General features: G+C 39.9%; 1 protein-coding gene across 1 annotated transcript in view; it reads left to right on the top strand.

Annotated features, from left to right (window-relative positions):
- CPE (carboxypeptidase E) overlaps nucleotides 1-5,377 on the top strand; it is a 116,735-nt gene extending 111,358 nt beyond the window's left edge. The window contains exons 8-9 of the mRNA XM_047857468.1: nucleotides 2,607-2,725; nucleotides 4,582-5,377. Of these exons, the coding sequence (XP_047713424.1) occupies nucleotides 2,607-2,725; nucleotides 4,582-4,680 (218 nt within the window). The 3' untranslated portion in view covers nucleotides 4,681-5,377. The remainder of the gene's footprint in view (nucleotides 1-2,606; nucleotides 2,726-4,581) is intronic.
- Nucleotides 5,378-12,149: the final 6,772 nt, after the last annotated feature.

The raw sequence follows: 12,149 nt of genomic DNA, 5'->3' as shown, positions 1-12,149 counted from the left end.
TGTATGAAAAATCCAGACTCATTCAGGGTTAAACAGGATGTTAACAGAATTGAGGTGGATGTTAGCTATTTCTGAGTTCCAAATGCCTTTTCCATTTTCCCTATTTGGAGACAAGGATGTATTTTCCTGGAAAACCTACATAGTCCCATTCCATTTATCCAGCAACAATATGTTTTTATGTATAATCTACTCGTTTATTTCTAGACCTTGTAATTAATGAACCTTTACCTTATTTTCCAAACCACTCTATACCATTACCTCTTTCTTAACCTCCTCATTTATAACTTGTATATTTTAAAAATCCTTAACGTTTCCCCTTTAAAGCTCCATTTATTTATCTATTTAACAAATATTTATTAAAACCCCAGAAGATGTGGCCAGCACATCTTGCCAACCAATATACCAGAATCTATGCCAAGACATTGCTCCCTTAGCCCTCGGGGAGCCCAGACCTTGATCCCCTCTGCCACATGAAGTCTCTTCTGTCTGTGAACCCTGGTGCCATAGAGATATGATTGCCTCTGCATTCCATGGTATGAGAATTTTAGGAGAATGTAACAGGGGGGAAAAAAACATAGGTAAGAGTGAAATCTGAGGAGTAAGAGTGAAACATAGGTAAGAGTAAAACTGTGGAACACTCCACCCCTTTGAGGGCAAAGTAGTAAGGAGGAATGGAGTCTGAGGTAGAGAGAGAACCAAGTGCATTTTCCTGGGAGTCCGGAAGTATTTCAAGATGAAGGGACTGATCCGGAGTGCCAGGTAAGCTAAACCTTTCAGATGAACCAGTGTGGAGAATCCCGACAGAATCTGTTTCCACGGACCAGTGGGAGCCTGATCGGAGGGTCTAAGAGAGACTAGGAGAGACATTAGAAAAAGAGAGTATTGACAAATCTCTTCAGACATTTTGCTGTAAAGCGAAAGAGATAATGATGGCACCTGTTGAAAGGAGATGTGGGGGTCAGAGGAAGACCGGAAGAGGTGGCCAGGAGGGTTTTCTTTATTCTGATTTCATTTTCATAGTGAAATAAGATGTAAAGCATCTACTGGGAGTGAGGATGAAGAGGATGTGTCGGCAGTGTTAGGAAAAAGGAAAAAGTGTGAAATGTCCACTAGGACCTTGCTACTCAAAGCTCAGCCCCCACCAGCAGGTGAATTCAGCACTGCCCTGGAGCTGGTTAGGAATGCAGAATTTCAGGCCTCACCCCAGGGCTAGTGAATTAGAATTCGCACAGTACCTAGTTTCCCAGGTGATTGATATGCACTGGTCTAGGAAGATGGGAGTGTGAAAGGATCAGGGAGGAAGGGACCAGAAGGAAAGCAGGGCAGTTCCCTGCCCTCGGTTAGGTTGGTGTGTATGTGTCGGAGACTGATGAGCGTGATGGTGTGTTTCCTCTGGCTCCATGAAGCTGGTGACAGGTGGAAGGCCGAAAATTATCCAGGATTGGTGGCTTGCCAGGCATGTATAACCAAGAGGGAAAAGCAAATGAGTTGAAGGCATGTGCTTTCAGTGATTATAGGGTGGCCAGGGAACCTAACCTAGGTTAGGAGGGAGCTGTGGACATGTGGGGTGAGAAAGAGTGTGAACCTTACTTCTGCTTAAGAATTCTCTGGAGAACTTACTGAAAATGCAGTCCCTCCAAGACCAGCACTCCAGAACAACGTATTCTGAATCTTCAGAAATAGAGATTTCTCACAAGTTTCTCAGGGTTCTTTATCCCTGATGGATAAAGAAGATGTGGTATGTACATACAATGGAATGTTACTCGGTGATCAAAAAGAATGAAATCTTGCCATTTGCAACAACGTGGATAGAACTAGAGGGTATTATGCTAAGTGAAATAAGTCAAAGAAAGATCAATATCATATGATTTCACTCATATGTGGAATTTAAGAAACAAAACAGATGGGGAAAGGAAGGAAAATAAGATAAAAAGAGAGAGGGAGACAAACCATAAGAAACTCAAATACAGAGAACAAACTGAGGGCTGTTGGAGGGGTGTTGGTAGGGGATGGGCTAAATGGATGATGGGTATTAAGGAGGGCAATGTTGGGCTGAGCGCTGGGTGATGAGTCACTAAATTCTACTCCTGAAATCATTATTATACTATATATTAACTAACTTGGATTTAAATAAAATTTGAAAATTATAAAATAAATAAATAAAATCTAAAAAACAAAACAAAAAACAAGAACAAGTACCTCAGGTTTCTGATGAGGCTTTCTTGGACCACACTTTGTGAAGCACTGATCTAGACTTACACCATTGGGTCTTCATGTCAAGATACTTGGCCAGAATCAAAACACAGCATCAGATGCCCTGACTCCATGTTTGGGGGCTTTCTATATCTTTTTACCTGTGCCACACCTGACATGATTATGAAGATCCATTATCTTATAAGATTTATTGACAATTTGACATTAGTATTTGTAAAATTGCTATTAGAAATTACTTCCTCTAAGAGAATGTAACACTGATTTCAATGGAATGTTATCAAATTCCATAAACATTTACTTTCAAAATAGGGAATCAAAGAAATTAAATGGAGGTATACTGGGTATTCCTAAAATGGCATAATTAGGTGATTTGATATTTTGTTTCCTTACAGCAAAGGATGGCGATTACTGGAGATTGCTTGTACCTGGAAACTATAAACTCACAGCTTCAGCTCCAGGGTATCTGGCAATAACAAAGAAAGTAGCAGTCCCTTATAGCCCTGCTGTTGGGGTAAGAAATCATAATTGCTACGATTTATTAAGCAATTAATATGTGTCAGGCATATTTAAGTGATTTATATTTAGTCTTCGTAATAACCCTATGAGGTAGGTACCACTAATACCCCCATTTAACAGATGAGAAAACTGAAGCTGGCAAAGTTAAGTGACTTGACCAAGGGCTCCTTGGTCGATTTTATACCATTCAATGTGAAGCTCCCTTATTGCTTCTCAGTTTTTTGAAGACCTACCCAAGAACATCAGAGACAACTTAAAAAAATTAAACTTTTATTTGCCACAGTGATTTCAGTTTAAATGAGATTTCTGTTCCATTTATCTTTTTATTTCCAGCATCCAATATAATACTTTACTGAATGAGTAGTTGGAAAAATTGATCATGCCTGCAAGGTGATTTTAGGCATTAACCAAACTTTTATTAAGCACATATTATGAGAAAGGCCCTCTGCTAAGCGGTATCAAAAAGTGCATCTCATTTAAGGAGGTACCACCTATTTTGCTAGGAAGGTGAGGATTCTACTGCTATCTTTGCATTACATTTTTGGAACCAGGAAATGGCCTGCAGACTTTCCAGTCGAAAGACTTACTTGTAAAGAATTTATTGCATTTTTGTTCATGCCCCTGAGTTGGAGTATAAGGGCTTGGTTTTGCAAACAGAATACCTTGAGTTTTTTAACTGATGCTTTGGTTTTCATTGTGTGTATGTGTACATTAGGCTCTATATGTATATATGTGTACATTAGGCTGTATATGTATATGTATAAAGATAAATTTGGGCAAATGAAACCTGGAAAAAAGTAGCCCCAGAAGTAGGTTGTAAAACATTAATTATTTGGATCTTAGCCTTTCTGGCCTGCGTTACTTCAAAGAAGTAGTGAGTATAGTCATATTCCTAAATATCTAGGGGCTTAAGTGGCCAGATGAAGGAACTCTTGGTTCCTTTTTTTTAAAATATCATTTTTATTTCTGATTCATTTTTCTGTTTATTTATTTGCTTAGTTTTTTGAGACAGAGATAGAGTGACAGAGAGAGGAAGCATGCTCGTGCATGCGAGCAGGGGAGGTGCAGAGGGAGAGGGAGAGAGAATCTTAAGTAGGCTCCACGCCCAGCAAGGAGCCCCACAGGCAGGGCTTGATCTCATGACCATGAGATCCTGATCAGAGCTGAAATCTGAAGTCAGAAGCTTAACCAAATGAGTCACCCAGGTGCCCCAAGGAACTCTTAGTTCTATTTGCAATGGGGACAGAAGTATCTAGAGGCCCTGAGAAGGGTTGGGGTTGGGGAGTACAGATTTTGAATAGCCTTTTGTGTAGATGTAGGGATTGTCCACAGACCTGATGAAAACTTCCAGTTCACACTGAGAGTTGAGTTCCTGGGCCCCTTGCCTCTGTGGTTGTTTGGAGATGTATGTGCCTCCATCAGTTTCTTTAACAGATTCAAGATTCTAGAAAACAGAACTTATGGTTTGGGACACCAGGACACTGAACTACATTCTTCCATATTTTCCCAGCTATTAGGAGAAAACTCAAGGTTTATAGGAGAAGCTCAGTGAAGAGTCATCCTAAATTACATCTTCTTGTTGGAGGGAAAATTGACTTAAAAAAATCTGCTTTTAAATAATCCTACAAGGCTATTAGAACAAAGCACATTTTAAACATAATGGCTTTTGATTTTTTTTTCCTCTGAAAGTATCTTTTATCACAAGAGATTTTTAGGATATACTATAGCTCAGGTAGCTATACTGAGCTTACCCTATAAGATCTAAAACTGCAGTATTTTTTTTTACTTAATTTCAGCTTTTAAAAGTACACATGCAGTTGGTAACAAAATATTCTTGTTTTTCTCCTTTAGGTTGATTTTGAACTGGAGTCATTTTCTGAAAGGAAAGAAGTGGAAAAGGAAGAATTGATGGAATGGTGGAAAATGATGTCAGAAACTTTAAATTTTTAAAAAAGCTTCTAATTACCTGCTTTTAATCAATCTATCTATACAATGTAGTATGATGTAATGTGGCCATTTTCTTTTAGATCTTGTGCAATATTTAACATTGATTTATTTTTAATCATTTAAATATTAATAGATATCACTTAAACAATTAGACTTTTAGGTAAAAGTATAAGAACTTGGTCTGTTTCTTCTCATATAACATTGATTTTCCTACATATATTACATGGAGAACTATAGGAAAGGTTTGAGTGATCTGCCATTTTAGACTTAAAGGAAATATTCCACGTGTTATTTATGATCCAGAAGTTTTTGAGTAATTCTGGCTTTTAAAAACTAATGAAGTCCTTTTAGTGTAATGGTAACAGTGCCACATAGTGAATGCCACTGAAAAGGTCAACAGCTACATTTTGGTGTTGTGAGCATTATACCGCAAGACCTACATAGTTCAGTATAAATTGTCATTTGTCTTGTGCTGACTAGCTATATAAGCATGATCTTGTTAATGCATTTTTTGGATGGGAAGGAAAAATAAATGTTTAGAAAGGGATTTTATGATGAGAATTGACTTCCTGCTTGCACATACGGGGGCGATACTGTTATATTATTCAGCCTGCTAACACTACTTAAAAGCTTAGGGTTTTCTCTTGGTTGTAGATTGGTCTAGAATTGTATTCTGAATGAATAAAGGTAAAGAAAAATATCCCCATGGTCTTTATTTTAATTCTCTGTGATTTTTTGTCTAGAGCGGTAGTCTTGTCATTAAAAAGTGTATTTCCTTGATAATGGGCTCTCACTTGTTAATCCTCGCCGTTTTAAAATTTGGCTGTGATGGCTGTTTGCCAAGCACAGTGCAAACTCCGTGTATATTATTGGGGTGGACAAAAGGTTTTGAATCCATGGATCTTATGGATCAGTTTTGGACATAGGCTTTAAATATATGTATACAGAAATGAGTATGTAATTATCCATTGTGATAAGTAAAAATGGCAGGAAGAACAGGATGTGCAGGAAGAGAACATGATAGAGAAACTTAAATGAGACCAGCTGAGGGGACTCAGAAATAACCGCTTGATGTATGTAAGCCCGGGTCCAAAATATAAGCAGGTGTGAGCAATGCAGTGACTGAGTGTATGGGTGTGTGTGTGTGTGTGTGTGTGTGTGTGTGTGTATGTGGTGGTGGTGGTAGTATGGTTGATCAACATCCAGGTATGGGTGTTTGTTAAAGTAGTGTTAACTGTTGTAATACTAGACCCCCAAATATATAATGGCTTAAGCACGATAAAAGCGTAGTTTTGACTCAGACACATGTAAGAGATACCTGAAGTCACTTCCACCCATGGCTTATTGCCCAGAGCTAGTCACACAGCCCCGTTGGATGACGATCTTTAGTGAGCAACACTGTCACTAGTGTAGTTCTGCCTTCTGGTTGCCAACATAGGTTTGCTCTCCTTTCTTCCAAATATAGAAGTCACTTAACCCCGTAACAAGTGAGGCAACTTAAATCAAGGCTTTGAGCTTCAAGTTTGGGATTTCTGAGTGATCCCACAATAACCTCTATATCAGATCAGCATGTGGCCCCTCTTGCTCCACAAATCTACAAACAAAAAAGACAGGTTATTGCATCCTTCACTCCCAACATACAACAGAATAGGGTCAAGATAATGTCATAAACCCTCCAACTTGAAATGGTGAGGAATGAGAGGTGCATAGTATCCACTGGTCTACAGCAATTCTGAAATCTTGCCAAGTGGGTATTCTAGGCCTCTTCTGGGGATGGAGAATGGTCCTGGTTTCAGAATTTATTCTGGACTCTGGAAGGTGCTTTTCTGCTTTTATTCTGCAAGACTGTGATGTGGCACTCTTGAACTCCTTCTCTGTCTTTCATTTAAGACCTAGGTTAACGGAGGTGCACCACCTGGTATGTGGGACCTCCCCAAGTCACTGAAGCAGATGGAAAGAGAGACTGAAGAATCAAGAATGGACCTTTTATTGACTTAGCCTGGGGAAGACACATGTCAGCTCTTCTCACAATCTGTTGGCCAGGGCTAGTCATATGCGTTTGCCTAACTGAGCAGGATGAAGGAAATATGGAGGAACAAATAGAATATCTGTCTCTGCCACCAGACCAAGTCAGCTATGCATTCAGCTATTGGAAGGAAGGTGTTCACTCCATGTAGTCTTGCCCTTGAATCTATTTGTTATGAAACAGGGTTTCAAAGGTCTCCACTTTCCTGGCCATGCCCTCGACATGCTCTGATTTATCAAATGAAGGGTTTAGAATCGAGTGCTGTTGGGAGGGAAATTCCTCTTGGTCAGTGTTTCTCTGTTGAAGGACCTCCACTGGGATAAAACTGGCCTCTGTTCCCATGTCTCACTCACTCTTCCTACAGTGAAGTCAATCACTTAATTGTTGGGTGATGGCAGGTAAGCTGACCTAATCGGGTGAACAAATCTATCAAAGGACTGTAAGCTTCCTCTTTCCCTTTCTTCTCTGACCTGGACAGAGGCAGTTCCAGACTCTCCCTTAGGTGCTGCGGTAGGCTTTGGCTTTGGGTGTGTGCGCAGGGACAGGAAGGGCTTGTGGGCATAGAAAATTAATAGGCTCTTTGTACCACAGATCTAATGTCACTTTTTCCAATTAGTTTGTCAATAACAAAGCTGTTTAACCTGTCTGTTGGTTTCCTGTGTCTTTCTTTTCAACTGGTTCTGAACTCAGGAATGGAAGAAATGGGTACTATATGTTGGATACCTAAAATTTTCAAGAGGTATAATACTTTAATACATGAGGTGTTTCTGTTTTCGTTTTTGTTTCTTTCCAAAAGTCAAGAGGGACCAGCCGCTATCTCATTTTGGTTACCATACTTCTCTTAATACACTTTAAGATGGACAGACATTTTTTGGAGGTTTTATGTCACATTGCTGCCTCATATAAATTTAGCATAAATGAAAACTCTGTGTTAAAGCTTTGATTTAGTTTGAAAGTAACTGTTAGATCAGGTAAGAATCTGGAGGCTGTGAGGGCTGAGTATTAACCAGATCTGGATTATGAACAACAGAGCTAAATTGTTGTAGGTAACAAAAATCAGAAAGGGACGGGGTTGGGGAATTGATTTTCATGAAACAATGAACACATTTTAAACTGCTTTTTTCCCTTTCATAGACAGAGAAAATCAGACATGTTATGGAAGAAATAGCTAATCTCCACTCACATTTTGATTTTCAATTCTTTGCATAAACAAAGATAAACATTACTTGCAGAAAGGGAACCATGAACTTTGATATTCATATTTTATTTATACAACCTCTGAAATCTTTCCATGATTTGGTATTGCGGGAGGCTAAAAAATCATCACTTGTTCCAACATATGACTCAACTTCTCTTTTCTAAATCCTCATGAGGATTTCTTCTCTGGATAGAACTGGACAGCCTTTGGAGTTTCTGCCTCAGAAATGTCAAGATAGAATGTACTTGGACCTTTAGTTCGAAAATAAATACACTACATCCTGGTCTTGCTGTTCTTAGGTAAATATCATTTATGGTGCTTACAAATGTTCTGATTCTCTACCCTTTGCTTCTTTTTACTAGACAGCCAGTGAATCAATTCAATTATAACGGGTTTCCAGGGTAGTGTATAACTTTAGTTTCGTGCGATTAACTTAAATCATTGAAACATTTCCTGAGGATCAGTGGTTTTTTTGTAACTTTTTTTTAAAGTTTATTTTTATTTATTTTGAAAGGAAGCTAGAGAGAAAGCAGGGGAGGGCAGAGAGAGAGGGAGATAGAATCCTAAGCAGGCTCCGCGGTGTCAGCTGGGAGCTGTCCACACTTTGTGTTGGGCATTTGAAATATAGGATTTTGAAACCCCACCACAAAGCTGTAAGCTAGGAACTATTGCAACATTGCTGTTGAACAGATGAAGAAATAGGCTCAGTATTTAAGCTAAATTTTTTTACCTCACAGAACTGGTAAGTGGTCAGACCAAGATTAAAACTCATGTCTATCTGATTCCAAGTGTGTTTTTACCCTACTTTGTTTCTTTAAAAAAATTATTTTTAATGCTTATTTATTTATTTTGAGAGAGAGAGAGTGTGCGAGCATGGGCAGAGGAGGAGCAGAGGGAAAGGGAGAGAGAATCCCAAGCAGGCTCTGCACTCCCAGCACAGAGCTAGGTGCGGAGCTCAAACTCATGAACCGGGAGATCATGACCTGAGCTGAAGTCAGACGCTTAACTGACTGAGCCATCCAGGCGCCCCTACCCTACCTCATCTCTTTAGCATGACCTGGAAAGGACCAAATTCTTGATGAAACATATCTTTGTTTTATATTCCTTTGACTACTTCACATGTGCTGATCACTACACTTCTGGGTTCTGAGCACGATTTATGCCCTACCCTTTAAAGATAATTAAAAAAAATTTTTTTTAATGTTCATTTATTTTTGAGACAGAGAGAGACAGAGCATGAACGGGGGAGGGTCAGAGAGAGAGGGAGACAGAATCTGGAACAGGCTCCAGGCTCTGAGCAGTCAGCACAGAGCCTGACGCGGGGCTCGAACTCACGGACGGCGAGATCGTGACCTGAGCCGAAGTCGGACGCTTAACCGACTGAGCCACCCAGGGGCCCCTTAAAGATAATTTTAAAACATTTTGCAAATAAATACAAGTTCCTGTTTTATGGCTTCTTGCTATGTGGAATTACTAGGAATCCAGTTAGTTTGATCCTGTTCCCTGTGGACATGGTGATGTTTGGCCCAGATACTATGCTTGACCCCAACATTAATGCTGTGAAGAGACACATTTCAGGATACCAGGGCACGGCCAGTAACTTAACAGCAGAACAGGGCATGTGAGGATAGAATGATGTGGCATCATAACTTCCTCCTTGCCTCTCACTTGCCCCATGGGGGCAGGGACTTCTGGGAGCCTGACCAGCTGCGGGTTCTGGTTGCAGAGGTCGTGTCTCTCTTGAAGTTGTAGTCAGGGCAAACTACAGCAAGGTAGAGTAGGAGGGTAGAAAATTAAGTATTACGGTTCCTGAAATCAGGCAGAAAATTGACGAAGACAGTGCTTTGATAAAGGTACAAGCTAAGGGACACAGTCCCTTAGTTTCAAGGTGGCTATCCGTGGATAGTGAGGCTTTTGCTCCTGGACATTCGTTCCTGGTCAGTCTGTCGTCCTAGAAGGAAGGCTGGCAAGGAGGACCCGTGTTGCACATATTAAATTAATTAATATATGTAAAGCACTTAGAAAACTGTCTGATATACAGCAAGTGCTAAAAATGGAATTGCCTTCATTATTACTCAACAATACATGACTATTATTCAAAAAAGTGTATTATTCTATTCCTACTACCTTCACTGCCAGGTTAAGTTATGAGATTTGCTACTTAGAAGCTGGGACCACAAAAGAAACCCAGGTAAAGACCCACAAGTGGGACCAGCACTTGGGGATAAGGTGAAAGCCTAGCTATTATAAGAGTGATGGTGTAATATTGGGGTAGAGATAGGATATAAATATGCCTATGTTAGATCAAGATCAGTTAGGCAAGCGCAGTTCACCTGAGTCTGCTGATGGTACTCAGTGGAGAGCAGAAATAAAGAGGCATAAAACTGGCCGGACCTCATGTAAAAAGGTATTCTTTAGTAATAATGTTAGCATCAACTATAGTCGTATTTAGATACCTTAAAAATTATTTAAATAATTAGTTGTATTTTTTCTACTTGCTGTTGTGTTTATTTTTTTTTTAAATTTTTTTTTCAACGTTTTTTATTTATTTTTGGGACAGAGAGAGACAGAGCATGAACGGGGGAGGGGCAGAGAGAGAGGGAGACAACAGAATCGGAAACAGGCTCCAGACTCCGAACCATCAGCCCAGAGCCTGACGCGGGGCTCCAACTCCCGGACCGCGAGATCGTGACCTGGCTGAAGTCGGATGCTTAACCGACTGCGCCACCCAGGCGCCCCTGCTGTTGTGTTTAATCAGCAATATGAAGGTCATCTGATAAAATGAAAAAGAGAGACAGAACCATAATGAATTTACACCTAAAGATTTGTGAGGTCAGTGTCCAACTTGCATTGTGAAAGCTTAGTGCTTCTGAAATGTTATCGGCTAAGTGTCCATCCGGTGATGACAGTGACCGAAGATGGAGAGATTGCCCAGAAGTTCTGGGTGATTGTGCATGTCTATCTGCAGGGATTTGTCGGAGGAATGAATGCATGTTCAGAGAGGAGAGAGCACAGTGACAGGTGAGCGGCATACACTTGAACTAAAGTGCTCCAACATCAACCTATAAATAAAATCAGAGCCTCATTGGCAGCATGCAATCTGACACAGAAATGTAGTGGGAAGAAAACACTTCCCACTGCCATCAGTGCAGATAACCATGCACTTCTACTTGGTAAACTCCCTCAACACACATTTACCTACTGCAGTTGCTACAAAACAGGAAGAAATACAGTCTTTTTGTGATAATTATTTTCTACATAATTTTTGAGAATTAAACTTAATGGCTTGGTGTCTTCAAATTGATCTGGTTGAAATCGTATTCATAGACTTAAGAAGACTGACACATGAATAGGGTATTTAATGAATTACTAAGACATCACAGGTGATTATTAGAAGACAGAACATAACACATGTGTAAAATATGTAAACCAGAAAATAATATAATGATTTTTTTGAGTAGCTGAATCAGCGGTTGATTAGCCAAATTTCATGACTTTGAATATCATAATAATACATTTTACCTGGGGCGCCTGGGTGGCTCAGTAGGTTGAGTCCGACTTCAGCTCAGGTCATGATATCTTGGTTTGTGAGTTTCAGCCCCATGTCTGGCTCTGTGCTGACAGCTCAGAGCCTGGAGTCTGCTTGGATTCTGTGTCTCCTTCTCTCTCTTCCCCTCCCTGCTTGTGCTCTGTCTCTCAAAAATAAATGTTAAAATAATAATATGTTCTTCCTATTGTCCTGATTATGTGACTTACAGTTTTTCAGTGAACTCTCTGACTAAAACTGCTATTTCCTCTTACCTACATTTACACTAATATTTATTCTAGAAATTCCTTAAGAAATCAGCCCTGATACTACCAGGCACACTCCCATTCCCTGCCCTTGCAATGAAACAATCTCAAAGCAGCTGGCCATAGTCATTGGTCTACTGCTGTCCTTTGCTCCAGAAACTTCATTGCAGCTTCTCCTCTGTGTTTATTTTAAATCTTACATTTGAAGACCAAGGTGGTGAGAAAACAGCATTGAGTCTAACCAGAGCTTCGTAGATTTGTTGCTGTGGCTTATCTGGTTACATGAACCACTGTTATGGGATTTGGGGTCTAGTGAGGGGAGATGAAAACGGTGGGTGGTGTAGCATTCTTTGCTTTAAACCTAAAATACACTTTCTTATGCGTTAAATACACAGAGGTATTTCAAAGCCAAGTATGGGTGTAATTAAAGTGAGAAAACGCCAGCTTAACGTGCAC

The sequence above is a fragment of the Prionailurus viverrinus genome, chromosome B1, assembly GCF_022837055.1.
Source record: "Prionailurus viverrinus isolate Anna chromosome B1, UM_Priviv_1.0, whole genome shotgun sequence".
In the NCBI taxonomy this organism is placed as follows: domain Eukaryota; kingdom Metazoa; phylum Chordata; class Mammalia; order Carnivora; family Felidae; genus Prionailurus; species Prionailurus viverrinus.
This window is presented reverse-complemented; position numbering and strand designations above follow the sequence as displayed.